Here is a 26,065-nt window from a genome sequence, read left to right on the forward strand (position 1 = left end):
ATAAAATTTAAGATGTTTCTTATTGTCAGTCCTTAAGCCACTAAGAGCTTAGATTTTTCACATTCCGTTGGTTTTGCTCTGAATGTTTTTATTAATTTGATTGAGTATATAAGTTCGGGTACTCACAAAATAAAGTTAGAGCTAAAAATACATTTTTTTCATGGGTATGGCTATAAGTTATCAGTATAATGCTCATTTATAAAAATTATATAAAAATATTGTGAGCACCTAGTTAGTGACTGCAAGAATATAGAAATCCTCATGTCTAAACAATGGAAAATTAAAGGAAAAAGGAAGAGAACCTTGAGAAAAGCAGGTTTGTATGGCAATTATGTAATTTTGAAAACTGAATAGTTAGATTTTTAGAGAAATTTTAAGCTTGCTTTAATGTTCTATTCTCTTTGTATGATCAATCTAAAAACAGTCCCCCATATTATATTCTCATGGCATTTCCCACAATTTGTAGTTATATACTTGCTTGTGTACATATTATCTATCCATCCTCATATTTAATCAATTTGTATTTGCTTCATTTACCACTGAATACTCAGCACTTAGTGCCTGGCATATGACAGGGGTGATGCAAATATATTTTTGCATGCATCTCACAAGAAGCTTAGAGCTGTGTACAGCCCTAGCTAGCCCTTTATGCCGGTAGCAGTGCTTTGGTAGAAATCAGAATGAGATTAAATATTAGTTTGTTTGTCTTCCTTCTTCCTTTAAAGATTTTTCTCTCTTTCTTTTTAAGGATCTTAAAGCCACAGGAAATGCATATTTAAAATGTGGTTACCTAAGGACTACTTACTGTGTTTCTATGAAACAAAATTTGGTGTGGGATATTACTTGTAAATCTCAGGCTCAGTTTGTTATTATGTAGTCATTTAAATATTGAGGCTCAATTTGGACATTTTTATACATACTGATTCTGTTGATGATACCCTAAATTTATTATATCTTTTGGCATTTTGGATCCATTTCCCAGTATTTTCGATGTATGTGTCCAACTGCCTATTAAAATCACTAACTCTTTGTAGAAGTATAAATAGGCATTTATAGCTTAACATTCAAAACTGAGGTCCTGATCTTTCTTCTGCTACTTGCCACCAAACCTCTTCCTCCATCAGTTTCCCTCCTTTCTGCCATTGGCAACTCCATCCTTAGTTTTGCTCAGGGTTTCATCCTTGATGCTTAGTCTTGATTTCAGTTGTTCTCTCATACCCCATCCAGTCCATCATCAAATCCATGGCAGCTCCTCCATTATGATATATGTAGAACCTTTCTAGTTTTCCACCTCTGTTGTGAGTATTCTGACCCAAGCCATCAGCAACCCTTACTTCATTATTAATACAGCCATTTAATTTCTGTACTTTAATTTATCCTTAAAACAGCAGCCAGAATGATTATTATAAAAGGCATGTCATATCATGTCACTTCTTTCCTGCAAACCTTTCACAAATTTCTCATTTGACCCACAGTGAAAACCAGATCTTACAATGACTTAAAAGGATCTGTACATGCTCTGATCCTAGATTTTCTCTCTGACCTCATCTCTTATATCCCTTACGCACTTGGCCTTGTTCCTGGCCTCCTTGCTGTTCTTTGAACACAACAGGAACTTTGGTACCTTAAGAGTCTTTGACTTGCTTCTCCAGCTGGAAAGCTCTTCAGGTATCCTTATAGTTCTTTCCCCCACTTCCTTTAGGTGTTTGCTCAAGTATCACCTTCATGACTATAAATAAAATTGAAACCTCCTTTACCCCTTTACTCCTCCTCTGCCTTATTTTTCTCTATGGTATTTACTGCCACATAATATCTACATATTTTATTTATATGCTTTTCTGTTTTTACTTCTACTAGAAATAAGTCCTTTCATCTGTTTTACTCACTACTGTATTTCCACCATCTGCAGTAATGTTTGGCATGTGATAGGTGTTCAGTAAACTTTCCTTGCATGAATGAAAAAATTTGTTTGAAAAGAAAACAAGAAAGAAAAATCCAGAATGTGCTTTTATATAGCTTTATTTTGTTTGACAAGGTAAATAACATAACACTGATGATAAACTTCACACATTTTTGGTCAACCTCTACTAAGTCCTAAAAGAGGGGAAATAAAATTTTAAGTAAATAAGAAAAATCAATTAGTTGCTGCTAAGTACTTTAGAAATCATTTTATGAGATGATTTTAAGTATTAGACTTTACCTTTCTATCCAGTCTTTAATATAGTACACTATGTTGAGCGTAGTTAACTCCTCTGAGAGCTTCTCGGAGAATATTAAATATCCTAGATATAATACTGCCTGTCCATAATGACTAGTAAATCCTAATAGGCTTTTATCAGAAAAAAGGCCATAATTCACACAGAGTAAACAATTAAGCTGTTGGCCTTTTTTATTAAAAGTTATATGTACCCTTTTTCCTCTAGAAAAAATTTTAATTCAGTATTAAAATTGATATTCAAAAATTTAGGAAATGATTTTTAAATTATTTCTAAAATGAATGTATCTCATGCCTGGAGACTAAAAGATCTCAGAACAAGTAGAGTTAGCAGCTCTGAGGGGAAATTGTAATTTTATTCTACCCTTTTTTCACATTGGTAAGTGTAAGATTTGGGGCAATAGGTGATTGATCCAAGATTGCAACATTCAACCTCAATTACTACTTGTGGAGTTACAGTGAATCTTTGTCCAATACTAAATGACTGCTGCAAATTGTGTTTTTCTGGTTGTTTTGGTATGTTTTTCCCTGATATTTGTAGAATATATTTTCTTAGAGAATAGAGAAATAAATTTTTGAGTCACATAACTTCCCCCATGCCTAAAACTCAAACAGTATCCTATGCAAATCTTGAATTTTGAATCCTATTGATTTTAGGAATTAGGTACACTATCTGGCATAAGAATCCAAATATAATCAGTATTCTTTAAAATTCATAGATTTTGTTTATTTAAACAACTCCTATAAGTCTAAGAGAAGAAAATCGATTTATTTTTTTAATATAGTAGTTATTAGGCTAAAATCTTTTATAGCTACAAAAGCCTTACTGAACTATTTGTTTTCCTGTTTGGCAGAACTCATTAATTTGGGGGGAAAAAATAAAACTTCTTCATTTGATTGTCGAGAACTCATAGTCTCGACTAGTGCATTACATTAATAAAATATTTGTTTATCACACATTCTGCAAATAATATCAGAAAATACTGTCTGAAGAAATAAGGAATGCTATGAGGAAGGATTTTAAATTATGATAAATAAGTAGCTATTAGTGATTACAAAATAATCTGTTTGATTTCTTACACAAATTCTAATTTTCAGTGTAATTATCTTGGAGCAGGGCAGGAATGAGAAAACATGAACAAATGTCTTGTGCGTTGTCATATGTCCATTGCTTAAAATACAAAATAATTAAATATTAACAATAATCCCTCTTCAGTGGAATCAATGAGGCAATGATATCTTTATTTGGTTGAGGAGGGGTTGGCAGGTTAAAAAATTTCTAGAACCACTAACAAAATTTTATTTTATTATTTTATTTTATTTTATTTTATTTTATTTTATTTTATTTATTATTATTTTTTATTTATTTCTTTTTTTTCACTGACAAAATTTTAAAGTAGGGTTTGTTTTTTGGTTTCTCTTTTTTTTCAGTTAGGGTCTTTGAAAGCTGTATTTTGTTATATCTGAGTTAATTAGTGGCCATGAATCTGTGTTTACATAAAGAACATTGCAAGTAGAAATAAGAAATACCAGTGAATCTTTTTTTTTTTTTTTAAGAGATACTTAGTAAAAAAATGAATTACATATCTTGGTGAGAGTTCAGGTACATGCACTATTCTGAGAAAAACATCATTTCATTAAGAACTATCAAAAGTTTAAAAATCTTAACATGCACAAAAATGTGTGAATTACAAATAATTAGGTGATTTGTGCTTCTGTTTAAACATGTTGATACCAATTTATTGTAATTTTTTTTTCTTTGGAAATCATTGTAAAGATGACATTTAGTATTTGAAAACTTGACTTATCCATTTTCCTACCACCTCAGAAAATACATGAATTGTCTTACAGATGATTAAATTTCCATTTATTTCTTTAATATCCTGGTTCTCTGGAGTTGCATTATATGATAGGCTTTACTACTTTTATACTAGAAATGATCCTACAGTTCCACAATTTTTTTTTAAGATTGAATTTATTCAACCAGTGAATAATATGTTCTTACAAATTAAAACTCTTCCTTGATACACTTACATATAATATGATAACTAATATTCACTTCAAAGTACTTGGCAGGATTGCCTGTTATATTGGTTTAAACTCATAGGAAATTAGTTATGCTGTACTTGTTAATTTTATATTGTACTTGCTAAATTTTTACCACATTCTGTACATATGGCATTCCGTGATGAAACCTGTTTCAGTAAGTATTTTTCTTTAGCTTGTAATTTTAGAATAACTTACCCCATGTAGATTTAGTATTTTTCTAACAATCATTTTTTAAAATCTCTCAGTACCACTCATTTAAAAATTAATTATAGGAGATTACCATTTGAGTCATTTATTTTTATCAAAGAAGAAATTCAAGGTTTTTTAACTCATCCTTTCTTCAAACTCTAGAGTTTTGTGTAACATGACCTACAAGTACCACTTAATTGAGAATTAACCGATCTTTAATTTTTACTATTTATGTTTAGTTGCTTTTTAATATTAATGGCTATTTACTCTGTAATCTAATGGCAATACACAGGATCATTTGCATCTAATATTTAAGTATTATTAGAATGTTCTCTCTAAAATATTAGCTACTCTTTGAGACTCCATACTAAAGCAATGTGACACTAAATTTTGCAGACACGGTTGAAATTCTTCAATTACTTAAATGTTTGGATATCTTACCCATGGGATATAGACATGGTGATGGCATTTTATAACACTTGATAACATGTTTTTACTTTGTCCTTGTCTGTTAGTCTCATTTGATAATATAGCCCATTTGGCTAACACAGTTTAAACATGCTTTTTATTTTTAAATTACTAAATAATGGTATGTACTATATATGTCCTTCCTAAAAATTGAAGAGTTCTCTTTACTTAAGGAAAATATTTTTGAGAGAATTATTAAACCAACAGCTATACTATGGCCACTTAACAAGAATCTATAGTTTTTCATTCTTTTAAAGATAAGTTCCAATCTTATAAAAGTAAAACGATATTAGGTAAAGATCGATATTAAGAAAACATTTTAATTTTTTAAATTCTTTCATTTTATTTCTTTGTTCTTCTGGCTAAGAAAGTGTACATTTGGATTGCTTAATGTTTTTGTATGAGAATTCTTAAGCCAGCTGTATACAGGACACTTAAGTAATGCTCTTCAAAAAAAAAAGAAAGAAAGAAAAGTATTCCTTGGAGTACAATACCATGCTTAAACTTGGAATAGAATAATTTAGGATTTACACCATAGGTAATTTCATTTCTTTTACTTCATTGGTAACTGACTAAATGTCAGTTTTGTTATTTTTAAGAAATATAGAAGTACCACTATATTCTGATCCTAAGAATGAAAAACTATTGTTACTATGAATATATATTCATTAACTGTGCTGTCTTTTCAACTTGCTGCCAGATCAGCCTGCATTGACATTCTTTGCCTTTCTGTGTCTTGTCTATCTTTACTGTTTCCATTAGATCCTCCTACTACTACCACCCTTCAACCTACAATTCAGTGGCATCCCTCAACTGCTGACATCGAGGATCTAGCAACAGAACCAAAAAAATTGCCCTTCCCATTGTCAACTTTGGCAACAATTAAGGATGACACAATTGGCACAATCATTGCTAGTGTAGTGGGTGGGGCTCTCTTCATAGTACTTGTAAGTGTTTTGGCTGGAATATTCTGCTATAGGAGAAGACGGACGTTTCGTGGAGACTACTTTGCCAAGAACTACATTCCACCGTCAGATATGCAAAAAGAATCACAAATAGATGTTCTTCAACAAGATGAGCTTGATTCTTACCCAGACAGTGTGAAAAAAGAAAACAAAAATCCAGTGAACAATCTAATACGGAAAGACTATTTAGAAGAGCCTGAAAAAACGCAGTGGAACAATGTAGAAAATCTCAGTAGGTTTGAAAGACCAATGGATTATTATGAAGATCTAAAAATGGGAATGAAATTCGTCAGCGATGAACATTATGACGACAATGAAGATGACTTAGTTTCACACGTAGATGGTTCGGTAATTTCCAGGAGGGAGTGGTATGTTTAGCAACCACTAAATGTGACTTACCTATGTACAATGTTTCATTCATACTAGTTGATCATTTTCAGATTGTTCATACTTTTTCTTGAGGAAGAATAAGCTTTTTCAACTTGATTTTCAAGCTTACTTTTTATATTCTAATTTGACAAATGAAAATGTAAAATCTGGGTTCAATGTATCTGAGCTGCTTTACAATTTTTTTTTCAATGCTGTACTACTGTCTCAAGATTTAAATTTTAATGCAGAGTACTTTATTGGTCTGAGGCACACAGGTAAGAAGAAATGTCAACATTAAATGTATGACTTTTTTGGTACAAAAATTAAAAAGAAAAAAAAAAGGAAACTACCTTGGCATTGTGTATTAAATGTTTACCTAAGACTATAATCTCAAGTATAATGTTTGTTAAACATATACCTCTCAAAATTTATCACCACTAAATGATGCTACATCAAAATTGACTATAAAACTAATTCAAGAAATGTTTATATATATTTTTAGTATACGAAAAAATATTCAGCCTGATGAAACACCTTTCCTTTTCAAACATTATTTTCTAAGTTTCTATACAAATGGAATCTTTACCTCTGCATTTTAATGAGCCTTGCCATAATTACTGTAGAGTGGCTTTTCAAAGATATTTTGTTGCACTAAAACTGTGGTAGTAAACTCAGTGAACATGATGTGTGGAAGAGCATAATTAGCTGGTCAGTATTTTTGTCCAGAATACGTACAAGAGTTATAATAAAAACATGCCTTTTAAACATAATTAACATTTTTTTTTTCATCTCTGGAGGACAATTCTTAAATGTTGTATGAACATAGATTTTGATATATTAAGTGGCATAGTTTTGTTTGAATGCTTTATGTCCTAAATATAAGAATAATAATGAAAAGATGGTACGCAGTTAAATATAGTTCAGAGAGGGCATTTCAATATATGGTACAATGTGGGTAAACTAGCATTGGAGTACCAGTTTTCAGAAATGAGACATGTCAGCCAAGAATTTATACAAAGAATTTTCTCGCCCATCTTGTTTTAGTCATCTGAGACGTTCAGACAGGTAAATATGCAGAAAATTAGGATAAACTTGTAAATTTGGGGTTTAATGAGAAAAATTTGAATTATAGAACCAGTCATTAACACTTACTGATGGATATGGCAAACCATCCCCCTTTTCTTCCTAAATGTATGTATTTGTTTCAAGATTTTTGTTTTTCCAATTAAAACTGGAAACATCATAAGGTTTTTTGTTTTGTTTTTGTTTATTGCATAATTCATTAAGTATATTCTTTCCAAAAATCATGTATCTTTTGAAAAAGAAATGTTATCTAAATCTTCAAATGTGGATCATCTTCTTTGTGAGGTAATTAAATTGCTTCTACGGTGGAGTCCTGTAAAATTGTAATAATGACAACTACTTTGAAGCCCAAAGAATATGTTTTTTCTGTTGATGATTCATTTGAAAAAGGACTGTGTAGAATTGCCTTAGGTGTTTTGCCAGGGAATTGAAGTGGAAGTTAGTAGGAAAATCATAAATAAATTATTTTGTTAATAAAAAGGCAAAGTAGGTACTTTTTTTTTTTAAATCCCCCAACCACCCCACTCCTGATGATTCTCCTCAAATCTAAAGGAATGTTTTATAAGGCAAAGTTCTAACATGTTCATAGAATTTTGCAAGTAGTCAAGGCCTTATTCTAAATGATTATAACATAATTTCCTTTCTTTGAACTAGCAGTATTTTGTGGAAGTTAGAAACCTATTTTATTTCTCTTCCCAAACAGTCACACACTTAATCTAAAACTATAATATCAGCTAAGGATACAGGTAAGCTCACTCATATATTAAAAATATCTGGTTTTAATATAATTAACCACTGATGTACAAATACTAGGAAAACTTTATTGGTAATACCCTGTGATTGAAGTGGACTTTATGTTTTAATTTAAATACTAGCACTGAGATGGCCACAAGAAAAATGGATCTAAAATTCTTGCCATGGAAGATGTGAATTGTGGCTTTTTTGTTCACAATTTCATCTGTAGAACAATGGTTTAAAATGCCATATGAATCTAAGCAGAATAATCACTGTATAAATCTCAACTTGAGTGCAATCTGAAAGAAATTAGCAATGTATTTTAAGAACTGCATTTTAAAAATATAAATACTTAGCGATTAAGATCTTCCTTTAATATTGTGGCCATTATGTGTTTAGGGTGGACATTTTTGTTTGTTTTGTTTTTTTACGGGAGAGGGTGACATGGAAAACTGCAAGTGAGTGTTTGATACATTCTGTATCCTTAAACTAAATCATTTGGCAAACGAAAAGATTAAAAAAATCATAAAAACTGATACTAGTTAAGACTTTCTGAAGCATTGCACTGCTGTTTATTAGAACTTTGTTTACTGTACATAGAGACTTATTTGTGAACATGTCATTAAACATTTTTGTTAAATTAATTTTTTAGTATCAGTGGTATTTACAGCTAATTGATAGTTCGATATGAAAATCCTTTTCTTTTTCTGGAAAAGATGGAAGAATGTTTTACTTTATTTTGGCCATTTTTATTTTTGTTTCTTTATTCTTTGAACTGGCTTCTCATTTTTGTTTTCGCTTTAGGGTTTTCTTTCACACTGGTTAAAATATTCAGTAATGCAGGGATGATGAATGCAATTTTTTTGCCATTTTTATTAAAATACATTAAAACTTTAATAGGCTAGGGGTTAACTTTAAAAGTGACATTTGAGGACTACATTATAGTTGAAATATTTAGTATTTTACCATGTGCCTAAAAGGTTTCTATTTGATAAGTCTAAGATTAAAGAAACCATTAAGGTTTTTCAGTAGTAAGTATTGCTTCTGATAGCCATATATAGGAATGTTTTCTAAAGACAACCCTAGCTAAATGTGTAGCAGAAGGGCTTGTAGGAAGTACAATATGAGTGCAAGAATTGAGATAAATATAACAATTTATATGTGAAAACATTTTATTTGAGTTTGATTTTGTTTTTGGTAAATACTAAAGGTATATGAACAAGAAGTTGTGAATGTATGGAAATAATCAGTGTAAAATATAAGAAGGAAGAAATGGTACCCATATTTTTAATTCTAATGGAACGATTTATAGATTTAATTGTTTTTTCTATTCACTTGTTAATTGGAAATGTATCATTCATAAGAAACTCCTTTCTCAAATTTTTGGTGTATTGAGTTTGCATTTAATTTCAATTTGTACCAGTGGTTTTTACTTTTTTTTTTTTCCACCAAATTATTTATCAGGTGGTAGCCCTAATAGCCATGCAACAAATCTTTAAATAAAAGTTTTTAAAAAAATTCTTTAGAGGCATATTTCTATACCAAGCCTGTATCTCTGTATTACCTTCTTTGTCCTCGTTATGTTATTTGCTGGAGTGTGTGTGTGTGTGTGTGTGTGTGTGTGTTGTATGTATAATCTAGTTTCTTATATTTTAAGTAATGAAGTTTCTGTGGGAATTTGAAATCTATTTTATTTCTCTACCTAAACAAGACTATATCAGGCTAAGGATACAGTCAAATAAAGTTTGAGGATAGCATCTAAGTTGGTAGGTTAGCCATTACAGAATTTGCTCTCCATAGTCATGAATTACCTGTTTCTCTAGTCTTAGCAGTTAAAACCAAATTTCGAATATTTTTGCTGTGAGTGTGTGATGTAAGTTAAATTATGTATATATATTGGCTTTCCATTTGGATGAACACATTTCACAAGATATTTTGTAAGTTGACATTTAGTGTTTTTCACTTATAAACATTGTATTTGTAATGGCTTTCATTATAAATGCCATTGCTTCTAATTGTAACCATCTCCCTGTTTTCTATCTCTGCTGCTTAAAATTATACTAGTTTTCCTAAACTTTAAATTATTTTAAAGCAAGCAGTGGGTTCTTTTGTTTGTTTTTGTTTTAAAATAGCATACATTTTGACTGGATTAAACTTGGTTTTCCTTTTGTTATATCAATGAATATTCAGGCATGAAGTAATCTCTGGAATAGTATACACAGCATGACAACTTTTCTATATTCTAAAAAATGCTTTCTGTTTAATATTTGTTTTCTTCTATTCAGTAAGCTGCAAGGTTTTTTTCTTTTTGTTTTGTTTGTTACCTACCTACTTTGGGTTGAGTAGTGATAGATTTGCTTACAAAAGCTTTTGCTGTATATATCCTTAGGGGTTATCTTCTTGAACCCTGATGATAGTTATTTTATCAAGTTCATTTCAATTTATGAGGATAAAACGATTCCATTTTGGGTTGTCCTAGTTCATTTATATTTTCTGCTGCTATTCTGGCTGGGTGTTATGGGTGAAGCAGAGTGAAAGTGAATTTAGTAGGATAACTTGAAAATCTAATCTTCAAAACTTGAAAGAATAATTCGAGGCCTCATTTCCTTATTTCATATATAATATTTCCTTATTTCATATATAATATTTCTGTAGAGACATATCTAATATCACAGTCTCAGTTTTGAGAATTATCTCAGGAAACACCTATTTTTTTGAAGGGATAGTTTGAGCTAAAAGCCCGAGGTAACTAGATCTAGAAAACTGGCCCCCCTTTAAAAAAAATTTATTATGGGTAATTAATACAAAAGTAGTATAGAATAATGACATGAACATTTGTGTACCTGCTTCAGTTATTATCAACTCATGATCAGTCTTGTTCCATTAAATTCTTACCCACATAATCCTTCCTGCCATTAGTTCATCTGTAAATATATCAGCATGCAGCTCTAAAAGAGAAGGAACATTTAGGAAAAGTAACCACAGATTTATCATTACATGAAAAATCAATTCCTTAATATTACATGTCTAGTAAATATTCAAAGTTCTAATCACATTTTTGCAGTTTTAATTAGTATCTAAATGTGACCCATATATTGTGATCTCTTTTAAACTATATGTTCTCTGTGAGGCATTTCCCTACTCCTAATTTTTGCCTTGTATTTTATTTCTTGAGAAAATGGCTTCATGTGTGTCCTGCAGTTTCCCAGTTTGGATTGTGCTAGTTGTACCTCTGTATTTTCTGTAAATTGTCAGGTCTAAAACCTTCATAAGGTGAAGGCTTAATTTTGAGGGGCAAAATTACTTCTTAAGTGATGGTATCTTCTGTCAGAGGCACATAATACCTGTTTTTCCTTTGATAATAGCAGTCATTAGATGCTCAAAGCCTAGATCTAATCCAGAACCTACTTAATGTCTAGGTGTAGTAACTCTTTTTTTTTTTTTTTACCATGCCATGTGCTTTAATGTCTGAATAATCACATCCAGCTGCTTTTACCTGAACTTTCCTTTCCACCCTTTTCCATATTCAAGGTCCAGCTCAAACCATGTGATTAAATGTGCTTCATATGTTGTTTTTTTAATTTTGTTTTTATACTTTTGATTCAATGATTCAAAGGTTTGATTCCGTGTTCAGTGTATTTTGATAATTTGGTTTTTATTTTGATCCTTGGTAACTAAAATGCTACCTTTCAAAAACAAGTAGATTCAAATGGAAGAAGTACATTGTTGGGAACCTTAACAGTTTTCATCCCAAATGCTGTTTTTAGGAGCTAGTCTCCTGTTCAGAATGATTGGTTTTTCAATTTTTTTTTTTTTTTAATGACAGTAACCCTACCCTCATGTTACCTACAGCTTCAGCACTATGGATTTAGTGTGAGGTGTATCATTAATAAGAGTGAATGTAAATCTTTATTTGGTCTCCTAATTTGTTTTAGTTTTTATGGCTCACTCATTACGTCTGATTATATGGCTGTGGTTTTACTTCACGATGGAACTGATCAAGTTTGTGTATTAAGAGTAAGATACTTGCATTGTCGTTTTGGGGGTTTTGTCATTATTTGTGCCTTCATTATTGATGTTCTCTTCATTCTACCAGTTCTTTGCAGGAATGACATTTACTAGGCATAAACGTTTACTAATCTATAACCTGGATTAGCACTGATACCCCCATTTGGTCTGTGTGTCAGATGTTCACCTGTCATCCAGGGACCCATGTCATGCCTCCTTTACATTCTTGACCTCTAGTTAAATCGAGGGTACTTATTAGTTCACTCAGCTGAGCTCTCACATATCCCAGTCGGCCACAATATGTTGACTGTGCTGAGAGGGAACAACGGAGTGTCTATTTGATTTCATTCTGGAACTGTCCTACTCCACACTGGCCACAGGACTTTTTGGGTGCCTTGTATAGCAAGTGAACTCCTGACATTTGGACTAAGTGGGGCTACCCATGCCAGTCTGTGTATTATTACTAGTACAACATTTATTTTGTGATTATCACTTATCCTTAAAAAAGGGATAGGATAAATGATCTCTACACTGGGAAAAAATATTTTTATGGATTCTCTATAAAGGACTAGATGTATCAAAAAGTTAAGCATTAAAAAGGGGCTATTGAAAAAGTGAGAAAATTGGTAATACAGTGATAGGTATTATAGGGAGCAAATAGAAATTGAGAAGGTAAGTTTGTAGATAATTTACATAACGTGTGAATCATGCAATGACTTCACTGAAGTTTTGGTGAAGGGAATGGAAAAAAATGAAACTTTCAATTAATTGTTAGTACTTAGTATTTGAATGTAAGTGTGAAAAGGGCCTGTAGATTTCTGTACTCGCTCATTTTAAGTGGTTTTAGCAAATTTCTGTATTTTACTATATAGAATAGTATCTTTTTCAAATCTTGTCACGTGAACTAGGTGAACACATGTTTGAATAGCTGTCATATATTTTTTATTCATACGTATCAGTAATAAAGACAAACTTAAATTCAGTTTAGTAGTTATATGTACATTTTTTTAAAGTAATGGAATTTCTGTGTATTGTTTCTTTTGGTGTGATGTGTTAACAGATTTTTGAATATGTTCCCCAAAGGCATATGCATGATATCTCTGGTGATGGTCAGTAAGCCTCTGTTATATTGGGGAATACTAATTTTTTGTGTTTGTAAAAGAGTTTCCAATATCTGTGGATTAATGCAGCTGTCATGATAATAGGAAGCTGTTCTTTTGAAATACACACATACAAATCTTTGACTATTTTAACATTTTTGTCTTGTTTTCTGCTGATCGTAAGCATATAGTTAAGATTTAGTAGGCTATCTTCTTGGGTGATGGTAATGTTGCTTCACGTCAGTCACTCAGTAAATTAACTGAATGTTTAAAAACGCCAAATTTTTATATTAGACATTTGCTTACTTTTTTTTGCTTTCGTGTAATATAGAGTCTGTGTAGATTATGTGGACAGAGATGTGGAGGAGGCAGCGTTGGTACTCAATTCTCAATTTTCATTAAAATTATTTGACTTGAATGCAAGAAATTTTAGCCCTTCCTTTGCAATTTAGAGTAGTGTTCATCATCTCTTAATACCCTTAAATGTATTCTGCATTTGTTTTTTTGTTTTTTTTTGTGAGTTAGTAGAAGAATCAGAAAAGGAATTGTGAAGTATATCCCATATATATATTTAACATAGTTTATCTATATAGTATATCTGGTTGGTAAATGGATTTATAACCTGGCTTTTCTTTCAGTTGCTCTTTTCGGCACTCATTAGACTGTTGCGATACTAAGAAGAGGTATACAAAGAAAGGATAAATATGAGTGAAGGATGAATGGAACCAAGGGAAATAAATATGCCCACTTAAGTTAGAAGGCAGAGTTATGGTCTACATGCAGTCAACTAACTCTTAAGTTACAGAGTCCTAGAGCTAGGAATTATAAGGCTAATGGGACAAAAGTAGATAGTAGACCATAACTTAAATGTTTAAGAAATAGTGTCTATTTGGACTTGAGAATTACTTAAGGATATTAATAATATAGAGAGTTGGGAATTACTTTAGGATATGAAGTCTGTGATTATGTTTTAGTACAAGCACTACCAAATTTAATATCTTTACCAAGATTAGCTGAAAGGTTTTCTTGGAGGTGTGAAGTTTGATGAATGTATAATGAATGAACTGTACATTGAAAATCTTATATTCAAAGAGTAACCTGAGTTTTTAAAAAATAATTTTGGAAGTATTACTATAAATATGGTATTAACTTTGTCCTTATCATCAAGATAACCCTCAAATTTGAATTCAGTACACTTGGGCAAAAATGATAGGATTGCTTTTTATCCCTTAGCAAAATAAAGATTTCCTATAAAGGAATAGGAATATATTTAGAATAAGTAGTGTGGAATAAATAGCATTCTTGACACATTGGGATTTTTTTTTTATTTGGTGCCACTGATGATGTGTATGGCCTTGGTCACAAAACCTCAGGCACCTAACCTTAATTGGATTCGATTGACCTATTGTTAAAGACAGAATACAAAGCTATAATTTATATGGTGGGAAAAGTGATAGTGTAGAGTAGAAATTATTCCTAGATCATTCCAGATCTTCAAACATTTACAAGAGCAGAGTAGTATTTGACTGGCTTGGATTTCAGACTTTTCCTCATGTAACATATTCAAATGGAGATAGTAAGGATTAGAGAAATGAGCAATAATAGGAAGATAAATGAGGCACGTGTAAGGAAATAAGGGGTAAGGTCCTGAATGACTAAGCTGATTATTGATTAAAATAATTGTGTGGGATCCCTGGGTGGCGCAGCGGTTTGGCGCCTGCCTTTGGCCCAGGGCGCGATCCTGGAGACCCGGGATCGAATCCCACATCAGGCTCCTGGTGCATGGAGCCTGCTTCTCCCTCTGCCTATGTCTCTGCCTCTCTCTCTGTCTCTCTCTCTCTCTCTCTCTCTCTGTGACTATCATAAATAAAAAAATAAAATAAAATAAAATAAAATAAAATAAAATAAAATAATTGTGTATCTGGGGCCACCTGGGTGGCTCAGTTGGCTCAGGTCTTGATCTCAGGGTTGTGAGTTCAAGCACAACCTCGCATTGGGCTTGAACTCACACACACACACACACAAATTGTATATCTTACTATTTTTAGATTCTAATCAGTTTTTGAAAGGTTACTGTAGTGGGTTACTTAACATTGGCATAAGTTTCTTAGTCTAGAATGAGACTAATAAAATGACTCATTATTTAACAAACCGAGGGCTGTTAGTTTGCTAAGGAATTTTATAATTTACTTAATTATAACCTTGTTTTTTAGCAAACACCTTGTGACTGACATTCTAATAGAAACAAAATTAGAAAGTACTTCTAAATATGTATTTATATGAAAATACTATGATGGTAAGTTGGCGAAACATACTTCAAAACTGATAGTGCTTTAATTCTCTTTAAATATGCCATGTCTGGTTCCAGCAATGGTCATTGCAATTATTTAGAAGTTTATATGGAAAAAAAAAGTTTATATGAATGTCCACTCAAATAAAAGCTAAGAGTTCTTCATTTCCAAGTACCAGACCAAAAGGAGATTCTAAGTTGAATACTGCAAAAAACCCATTTTCTCCCAGTAAGGGCATAAAGGTGGTGGCTTCTAGTCTGTCCCCAGCTAACTTTATTTCATTCTTTGTTCTCTATTACTACTACTTGATCGAATAACCTTGGGCAGAATATTTAACTTTAGAACTACAGTATTTTCATTTATACGATATTATCTTAAACATTTATAGGTTAAAAAGATAAAATTGTGTGTCTGTGTATATATATATTTTTTGAAGATTTTATTTATTCATGAGAGGCAGACGAGAGACAGAGACCTAGGCAGAGGGAGAAACCGGCTCCCTACAGGGAGCCTGATAAAGGACTCGATCCCAGGACCCTGAGATCATGCCCTGAGCCAAGGGCAGACACTCAACCACTGAGCCACCCAGGCATATATTGATGATAGTTACTCAAAAAGTTTAATGTTGCTGAAATTATCAAAATAATATTTATACATAATGATTGAATAATATTTACATTTAATATTGTCATATCCATAATACTTATATTTGAAAATACATAGTTATAATAGTTTTAGTATATTCCCTTATATGGGTGTTCATAAGATAGAGTGACTAAATTTTTCAGGACTGTATGAAATGATAATTGCTAAGTATGTTTTTAAAATCCTTAACAAGATTTATGGTGCAGGCTGGGAAAGATAAATAGCTATTTAGAAATTATGTATGTTTATAGTGAAGGGATAGAGAAGATTTCCCATTTACTTTTGTAGGAGAGACACTACCTTTAGTGTACTTTGTATTAGATGTTCATGAATTAAGGGAAATAAATTATCTTCGACAAGTGCTGTTTTTATAATACCTCTTTGAAAACATTTACAGTGTCATTTTCGACTGTATTTATTAGGCTTGGGATTTTTTTTATGTCTTTGGTTTGCCCCATATTACAGGCTTTTGGTTTTTTTAATAAAACTTCTTTATGATTTTACTAGAATAAAAATGGTAAATGTATATATATTGTTGGTTAACTCAATAATGAAAAAAATTGTTTTATCTTTTAGAGTAAGAACTTGAAATAGTTTTCATCTTTTTTTCTGTTCTCCTCCAGACATTCTTTGCCCATAGAAAATAGATTTATTCATTGATATCTGACTGGGGATATTATTTTCATAATTTGAAAAAAAGCAAAGCTGAATTATGCTAAAGTGACATCTTGCAAGGAAAAAGGGTGTTAGCATAATCCTACAAAAAGAATCAAATTTGGGGTCTCCTAAGCATGCTATTGGGTAACATGTTTAATCAGTCCTTGATCATTTTTGAAATTAGGCTATGCAAACTCAAAAACTCTTTTTAAAATTGTTTGAAAAGCCTAATTTTTGTTGCTTTACAGATGTCCCATTTAAGCAGACCTCTTCCATAGCTGTAGCTGGAGCTGTAATTGGAGCTGTCCTTGCTCTTTTCATCATTGCGGTCTTTGTGACTGTCCTGCTGACTCCTCGAAAAAAGAGACCATCCTATCTTGACAAAGTGTAGGTAACTTTTTTGCTTGTGTTCAACATTCTGTATGAGTCAGTCTTTGTATTTATCTTTACAGCTACTCCTAGGTAAGGTATCTGATGAATGAGAGTAAAGATACTGTTAGATCTTGTGAGATGACCATGGTTTCATCAGAATGTACTGTTCTGGTAAAAAGTGTAATGGGGCCATTGAAGACAAATATATTAAACACCTCTTCCACCTATGAATATATTAAGCATCTTTCCAAATAAAATGTAATGACACTTTATTTTGTCCTGCCTTCTGAATAAACATGCAGGTCTTTGATGAAGTGTGGTTGAAAGAGAGGTTTGAAGTATCTTAGAAGTTTAATTGTTTCTCTGGATTGTATATGCGAGTCCTAGGTATGGATAGATCTTAACTTTCAATTGCCAAGAATTATCAAACACATCGAGTTTTAAAGCTTTCCTTCCTTAAACAATTCTGGTTTTGATGAATTACAAAATGTGCAACTTTTTTATTTAAAGAGAAAGCAGTATTTAGGGTGTAGTCATTGAGCTAAAAATGCTAAAGCAGAAATTGCACTTTGCTGTAGAATCAAAAAACCAATGTCCCAATACACTTAATTCTATCAACAGCTTTGTTGCTTCATCTGTGAAATGTGAATAATGATTTTTCCTACTTACCTCCCATGGTTGTGATGAGTAGATGATAGATGAAACAAGATCACAAAGATGATATTGTTTGTGAAACTGTGACATTTTATACAAATGGCATTATTTCTTATACAGTTATTATTTTTGTATTAAGAGGCTCTCAGTGTGTTTCTTCTGTCTTCATAAATGCTGTGTGTATATCTCGGCCCCTCTAATCTGGCACAGTTATGGGATAGATCTTCTTGGATTAAAGACACCTGGGTGTTAGTCTCAGCTCTATCCTGATCAAAATAGTGGTATGATCCTGAACAGATCACATCACCTCCATGGGCCTTGGTTTTCTCACCCAAATGACCAATAGCACCTTGGAGCTATAAATTTGCTGTAATTTTAATTAGATTAAAGGAAATAATTACCTTTAAAGAACTGCAAAGTATCTTTGCAACACCTGTAACAATGATTCTTTAACATTTATAGTTAACAGTAATTTTTATAGATCTTTACTATTTCAAGAGTAACTAGCTTGTGGTTAACTTTATTTCCCAAGATCCCAAGTTATCTCAGGTTTTTCTATAATTTCAAAAACATAATTTACTAATAGGCTACGTAATTACATCCGTGTAACCATTTTATTTGTTGTTTGAATTCTGTTCATTTAAGATATTATTTCATGCCCACATTGAGGAGTTATTAAGCCACAGAGTTCGTAATTACTTTGGCCTTTAGAGATTTAAATTCTTTTTATTTTTTAATATAGGTAACATTTTTGTTTGATTAGTCATCACAAGTATTGAAAATTAGTTATCTGTGAACTTCAAAAGTATGAGAAGATATAAAAAATTGTTTTCTAAAATGCAGAGAGCTTACAAGATATACTTAATTTTTATTGTAACAATAATGCTTAAATACATGAAAATGTAGGTTTTTAAAAATTGATTAGTTTTTTTTTTTTTTCTAAAATAAATGTATTCCCTGAGGATGTAAGAGGCCCTTTGTTCATTTTAGGTGACAAGATTTATATGGTCTTTAGTTGAATAATCTTGATTTGCAAGATGGATATTCTAAGAGTAACCATGGGTTTTGAAAATGGGTTTCCAAAATACAATGTAACTTTTTTCATTATCATTTTAAGATACAGTTTTTTAAAAATCACTTTTATGACACTTTGCCTTCCATTGCATGTGTTTGACTATCTTTAAAATGATGGTAGGCATAGTCAGGTGGATACTTAAGTAAATTGGTTATGTACTAGGTTACTTGCTTAATAATAATTTTCAGGAAATTCTTCCATTTGAGTAACTTCTTTAAATGAATCAATTAGATTGGTTTTAAATATTGGAACTTTAAAACCAGGCTTTTTTCCTCGTGTGTGATAGGGTAATGGAAATCTAAAAACTAAATTAAGCATGTATTAGTGTGAGGAAAATCTCCTCAAAACTTAAGAGAACCTTAATTGTCCCACCCCCTTTTTTTCTAAATGTTGCAGTCACATTTATTAACCTTTTTAATGCAGGATCGACCTTCCACCCACACATAAACCACCTCCCATGTATGAAGAACGATCCCCCCCCTTGCTTCAAAAAGACCTTCTATATCAGGTATGTGTTCATGATTACACTTAAAATAAAATGAAATAAAAAATTATAAGTAATGTATATTGAGTATTATCTAGTCACTGTTAAATGTTGCATAATAATACATAATCATTTCTTTGAAACCTTTAAACGACCAAACTTTTCCAAAAAGGTGGTAAGAAAAGATGTGATAGCTGGTGTAGATAGGACAAATCAACTCTGTCTTAACAGTAGAAATTTTTACTAGAAGCTTATGGCCAAAGACTTACTATTAATATAGATTTATTGACATATAGAATCATTGTAAAATATACATTTTTACATAAAATTAAAGAAAAATTGAATGTCTTTAGTAGGATATGAGAAAGAGCTTTTCCTCCTTGGAATATGTATTTTATTTTTTTGTTTCTTTTCAGTATACTCAAGGTCTAAATTTTAGCATTTCTTTATTTAGGAACAAAAAGTTTATATTCCAATTTAAAATGCTAGGTATGAATATTGGTCCCTATATTACATTTATGATAACTTTTAAATTTTCTTTTGATATCAGTTTATAATAATTCATGTGAAAGAAGTAAATGTTTCTATCTCATATTCTATACCTAGATTAATATGCTTTCCTTTGGAAAGTTGAAACCATTGGAATATTTGAATACTTTCATTCCTAGCGTTAGTAGTTTTGGTTTTGTTTTTTCCCTCTAACATCCATGTTACCTTTTGGGGCTCTAACCATATATTGTTTTTTTTTTTTTTTAATCTGTAGGAATATTCTATAATATTTTTCTCCCAAGATATGTTTTGTATCTTCAGCTCAAATAAGGCTAATTATTTGCCCACCAATGAATTTAATTTGGTGGAAAAACTCCAAGGGAATATATCTGTCAGGATGTTCTCAGCTTCTCTGTCTTGGTTGGCCATATAGTCAGTCTACTGCCTGAACCTGGGGCAGGAATGAACATTCTCTGGCGTCTGCACTCATTGCCAGGTGGCACCAGCTTTGTTGTCTTACATAAGTTTGGTGTCTTAGGGGTGAAGGCATGCCATCTTTTCAGACCCCTTATTTTCACAGAAAGAGTATAGTTTCATATTCCTTTTGGCAAGTGAATGAACTTGATCAGTAGTGTGAACTGTCAACAAAATATTTACCTAGAGCTATTGTTAACCCTGCAGAAAGAAACTTATCTTTCTACCTCCACAAAGCTAGCAATTAATCAGGATTTTTAGATTCAGTTTTGAGAATTTTCTTAGAATGTTGTAATTTTCTAGTATGACACTAACTGCATATAATTTCATTCTTGTTTGTAAAACTAATTGTGTAACTTATTTAATATCTTTAGATCATATATTTATAAAATCTTATAAACTGAGAAAAAATTACTTGGTTTAGATCATCATGTGTCCTTGGTTTTAGTTTAAAAAATATGATTGCAAAAAAAAATATGATTGCTATAAATGTATTTGCTATCAAACAAACACAAAAGGAAGATTTTTCTTGGATGATTTGAGTTGACAGAGCTAAAAACGACAATTCTTAGTATCTTTGGAGTTAGGGAAGGCTCCCTGGGTTTTGGAGGTAGGAGTTATGATGCATTTAATGCAATTACTCAGTTGTTGATTAGAATAATTTGTAGTAAATTGCATACCCAAAAGTATAAACCTGAGTGGATATGAAGAGCCATGTGGAAAAGTAATGGAAAGATGAAAAAAAATTGAGGGGAGAACACTGGCAATGAATAACAAACATTGGACCTTGGGAGTCAGAAACCATTTAGTAACATTGTGACTTTTTCTTCTTGAAATTAAGCAGGTGAAAATGTGATTCTTCTAGCTATAAACTGGTTTTAGAAAATATTGCTGAAAATTTATTTTCAGAAATTTCAGAATTTTTAGAAAATAGAATTTTTAGAAATTTCAGAATATTTAGAAAATATTGCTAGCTATTTGCTGTCATTTTGCTTAAGATAGTCAGAACTTGAGTTGGAGGTGAAATAATTCCTAATTCTATAAAGCTTTTAAGAATACGTTAGGCTAAGGGCGCCTGGGTGGCTCAGTCAGTTAAGTACCTGACTCTTGATTTGGGCTCAAGTTATGATCTCAGGATCGTGAGATCAAGTCCCCCTTCAGGCTCTGCCCTGGGCGTGGAGCCTGCTTAAGATTCTCTTTCTCCCTCACCTACCCCCTGGCCTCCCAGCTTACGTGCACATACTTGCTCATGCTATCTCCCTCAAAATAATAATAATAATAATAATAAGGCTAAAATCATTATCTATCTGTAAGATAATTTGTTATGATTCATAGATTATAATGTCATGTGTTAATTATATGGCTGTTTGTGTTTTAATTAATGTTGTGATGTTACCAACAGAACTGTCATGGTTACCAAGAAAATATGTAAGTATGTAATTACTATCTGATTAGTTTTGTGCAATGATAGCATGTTTTAATACTAAATGCCTTTGTAATGTTTCACTTCACTAGATAACTTGTCATCTTTAAAGTGATGTGGTAATTTCTGCCTGAAATCATTAGCCTTCAGCCCTCCTAAAATGAGAAGGTCACTAGGCCATGGTCCCAGGTGCCTCCAGTGGCTTTAAGGAAGAAGCATCCCACTAGTTCTACTCATCAGTGTTCTACCCTTGGGAAACCACAAGAACAAGCACCTCCTCACTCCCCACATTTGTCCACCTTGTGTGACTCTTGCTTTTGTGTAATGGTGCCAATACTCATCCCTGAGAAGTTTCCCTCTCAATGTAAATTAGGAGAATGAGGCCTAATATTGTGAAGAGGCAGTTTCCTTGAGTGGGAGCTATTACCATACTGCAGAGAAGATGCATGGAGGCATGCATAAGTATGAGGGAAATAAAAAGGAAGTTCTTGCCTGAAGGCAAATATTAATTAAGAAATAACACCAGCTTGTCACGATTAGGTAATCTGTACAAAATTTGAATCTTTATTTAGGAAACAGATATTAACTAATGACATTAAGATATTTTTTACCTTTTCATTATGTTTTATTCACATTACATAGGTAATCTATAAGCATATTCTTGGAACAACAACAAAAAAATCAAAACTACAGAAATTTATAGTTAGCTGTGAAAGTCCTGTTTCATTACTCCATCACCAAATACACAATTTCCTTCTCCAGTGATCACCACTGTTACGAATTTCAATATTCTCTCACACTTTTTTCCATGAATTTACTTTCATGAGTATGTCATCCATATTTATATCTACAAATAGGTTTTGTTTTTTTAAAGATTTTATTTATTTATGAGAGACACAGAGAGAGAAGCAGAGAGATGGGCAGAGGAGAAGCAGGCCTCCCAAAGGGGGCCTGATGCGGGACTTGATCCCAGGACCCCAGGATCACACTGTGTATTGAAGGCAGACACTCGACCGCTGAGCCACCCAGGCATACCGGATAGCTTTTTTTTTTTTTTTTTAACACACAAATGTGATCATAGAATACATACTATTGTAGAAATTGATTTCCCAGTCTATTAGAGACCAGTATTTTTCAGAGTGGCCCATGTTGCTTACAGTTGTAGGGGGTTTCTTTATCTCATTCAGATTCAAATCCAGTATGAAATACTGAACACAAATAAAATTTCTTTGAATTAAAATTTTGAGCAATAATTTGCATTCTATGAATAATGCTATATTTTAGCCTACATTTGTAATAATTGTATAGGGAGAGTTGTATACTCCAATGCGAAAAAATATTTCCCAGATCAACTAAAATGATCAAGGGAACATTTACAGGAAAAATATATATAACAAATATAGTCTGATTCTGGTTCAGCCTCAGATAGCATTTATTCTTGGTGGGAAGTCAAGTCTAGTAGGTTCTATGAAATAGATATTGTTAACTTGCCTTTGAGGGCCATAGCAGGAATTTCAGTCAAGCTTAAGCTTAATACTGTAGGGAGTGTGGTTCTTGAAGTTATTTGCACAATGCTAACATTATTAAAAGCTTCCTAATCTCTTAATTTGAGATTTTTTTCCTCCTTGGTACCCATTTTACAGAAGTAACCATATATCAAATGATTTTTGGTAAATTTTTTAATTTTTAGCAACCTTGAAAATGTTTTATGAACAGTATTTCAGGTGTTGGAATACACAGATCAGTTTTCATGATTTAAAACACTTGTATATGTAAATATGTGTATGTGTGTCTTAAAATTCCGTATGATTAGGTGAGATATATGCATAAAATGCTTGTGTGACTGAATTCTAAGCTGAACTTAGCTGCCTTTTTTGTGGAACACCATTTTTGCTTAAAAGAATAACTAATAAACTATGCCATTTAGACTTGAGTAATTTTGCAGACATTTTCTCACAAATCAGTGAACTGAATCTGTCACTTAGGGCAAATAACTGACAGTATTTGTTGCCAACAAAAAAATTTGAGGTTCCAAGTAAAAATTATAATTTTTATAAAACCTCTATCTGCAATCATGGGATCGACATTGGTGGGCAAATTAATGAATATTCTTTTTTTATGTTGAATAACGAGAAGTACCAGTGTTTGTAATATCTGCATAACCTAGTGAACCACTGATTGCCAAATGAGCAATGTATACTGGTCCTATCATTCATGGGTAAAATATCCATTCAAAATATAAGATAAATGCATGGATTTCCATGTAAGACAGTATGAAAAGTTCATTGATATGTTTTCAGAGAGCAACTAGCACCCAAAAGAAACGTACACTTGTTAAGTTTTGGTACAGTAGCAAAGGAGAATTTTCTTAATTTTCTGAAAGCAGTTTTGAAGTGTCTCTCCCTTTTCTAGCAATGTGTTTGCGTGAGGCCATGTTTTCTTCATGTATTTCAACCAAACAACCTGTTGTAGCAGATTGAATGCTGTAGCAAGTATAAAAATCAAACTTTCTTCTTTTGACTCAGATAGTAAAAGGATTTGCAAAAATGTAAAAAAATAAAATAAAATGCCACTCCTCACTAATTGTCATTTTGGAAAACATGGTTATTTTTTCATGTAAAAGATGCTATTTGTATCCTATTATTCTGTTTATAAATTAAATATTTTAAAAGCTTCTTAGTTTTAACATTTAATAGAATAAATATAGTTAGCTGTTACTCATGTAAATGAAAGTACTTTGGGTTCTCAATATTGTAAAGTATAAAGGGATCCTGATGCCCTGTGTTTGAGAACCTCTGCTGTAAACCTTATGTGATGTGAAGGCAAGGATCATCTGTCCCTCACTTAGTACTATAATCTCAGTGTAGAACACTATGCTTGGCACATTGTAGTTATCTAACAAAACATTTTTGAATGAATAAGTGAAAAAAATTAAACCCCTCTTTATATTCTTTTCAGTCTGTGATCATGTGTACATTGTTTATTCTAGAATATTTCTCCCATAACTATATTTCAGTATATTTTATATCTGATATCAATATATCATGTATGAAACAGAACAGAGGGAATGAGGTGCCTGGGTGGCTCAGTCAGCTAAGCATCTCCCTTTGGCTCAGGTCATGATCCCAGGGTCCTACTCAGAGGTGGGGAGAGGAGAAGGGGGTCTGCTTCTCCCTCTCCTGTTCTCTCCCTCTCTCAAGTAAATAAATAAAATCTTAAAAAAAGGGGGGGGAGCAAGAGACTGTATAGCAATATTCTAAAATATTAACAATGATTATATATTAGACTTCTCTGTGAATATTATGTTTTATGTTCTATTTTTCTGTAGTTTCTAATTTTTCTGCAGTACCTTTTCTCCCCTCTGTCAGTGACCTTTTAGCATAAGAAAATAGAGATCAGTTGAAAACCTGAATTACTGGACTAGAATATTGTTAATCAGTCATATTGATTATGACAGTACTTCATCAGAATTTACTATCTAGGAAAATTAAGATTTTTTCCCCTCAATATTTCACTATGACATATCACATTATTCAGTAAATTTTTGTAAATGCTTGTGGCAGAGTGTTGTAAAGAAAGAGTGTTCCTACATATTTTTTTGAATAAGATATTATATACAAAAAAAGATATTATATACAAAACAATATAAAAGAGGGTATTTTCTAAAGTCTCCCTCCCATTTCCATTCCTGTTTACCCTATGCCTGACACCTCCTACAGAAAATCACTTTTATAAATCTCTTTTATTTATTTATTTATTTATTTATTTATTTATTTATTTATTTATTCATAGAGATGCAGAGAGAGAGAGAGAGTGGCAGAGACACAGGCAGAGGGACTTTTATAAATTTCTTCTTTGTCTTAATATGGTTTATTTAAGCATAGAAAGGAAACATGCACACATTTCATTTTTCTTGTATAAAATGTAACTATATGTAGTTTATTATATCAAAATATTTTTTTAAGATTTTTATTTATTCATGAGACATACACAGAGGCAGAGACACAGGCAGAGGGAGAAGCAGACTCCCTGCAGGGAGCCAGATGTGGAATTCCATCCCATGACCCCGGGGATCACGCCCTGAGCCAAAGGCAGATGCTCAACCCTGAGCCACCCAGGCGCCCCATGTCAAAATATTTTAATAAACCAGTAACGCTGCAGTAAATAGCTGCATGATATTTTGCATGTATGCAAGTACAGTCTTCAGTATAAATTTTTAGATTTGCTCTTGCTGTATCAAATAATAAATGTGTTTATACTTTTGATAGATTCAGTCAAATTGTCCTCTATAAATATTGTACTATTTTGCACTCCTATGAG

General features: G+C 32.0%; 1 protein-coding gene across 15 annotated transcripts in view; it reads left to right on the forward strand.

The window, feature by feature from the left end:
• NECTIN3 (nectin cell adhesion molecule 3) overlaps window positions 1-26,065 on the forward strand; it is a 295,554-nt gene that overhangs the window by 55,323 nt on the left and 214,166 nt on the right. For 9 of the 15 annotated variants that reach the window (XR_005383302.1, XR_005383301.1, XM_038582765.1 and 6 more), the window contains exons 6-7: window positions 17,023-17,161; window positions 19,299-19,383. Coding sequence is in view for 13 of the 15 variants with exons in the window: in XM_038582765.1 (XP_038438693.1) it covers window positions 17,023-17,161; window positions 19,299-19,383 (224 nt within the window). In the remaining 2 variants the exon portion in view is untranslated. Of the gene's footprint in view, window positions 1-17,022; window positions 17,162-19,298; window positions 19,384-21,724; window positions 21,751-26,065 lie in introns of all 15 variants that reach the window. The other 6 variants (XM_038582768.1, XM_038582767.1, XM_038582770.1 and 3 more) reach the window with 1 other exon arrangement.

Source organism: Canis lupus, chromosome 33 (assembly GCF_011100685.1).
Source record: "Canis lupus familiaris isolate Mischka breed German Shepherd chromosome 33, alternate assembly UU_Cfam_GSD_1.0, whole genome shotgun sequence".
NCBI lineage: Eukaryota > Metazoa > Chordata > Mammalia > Carnivora > Canidae > Canis > Canis lupus.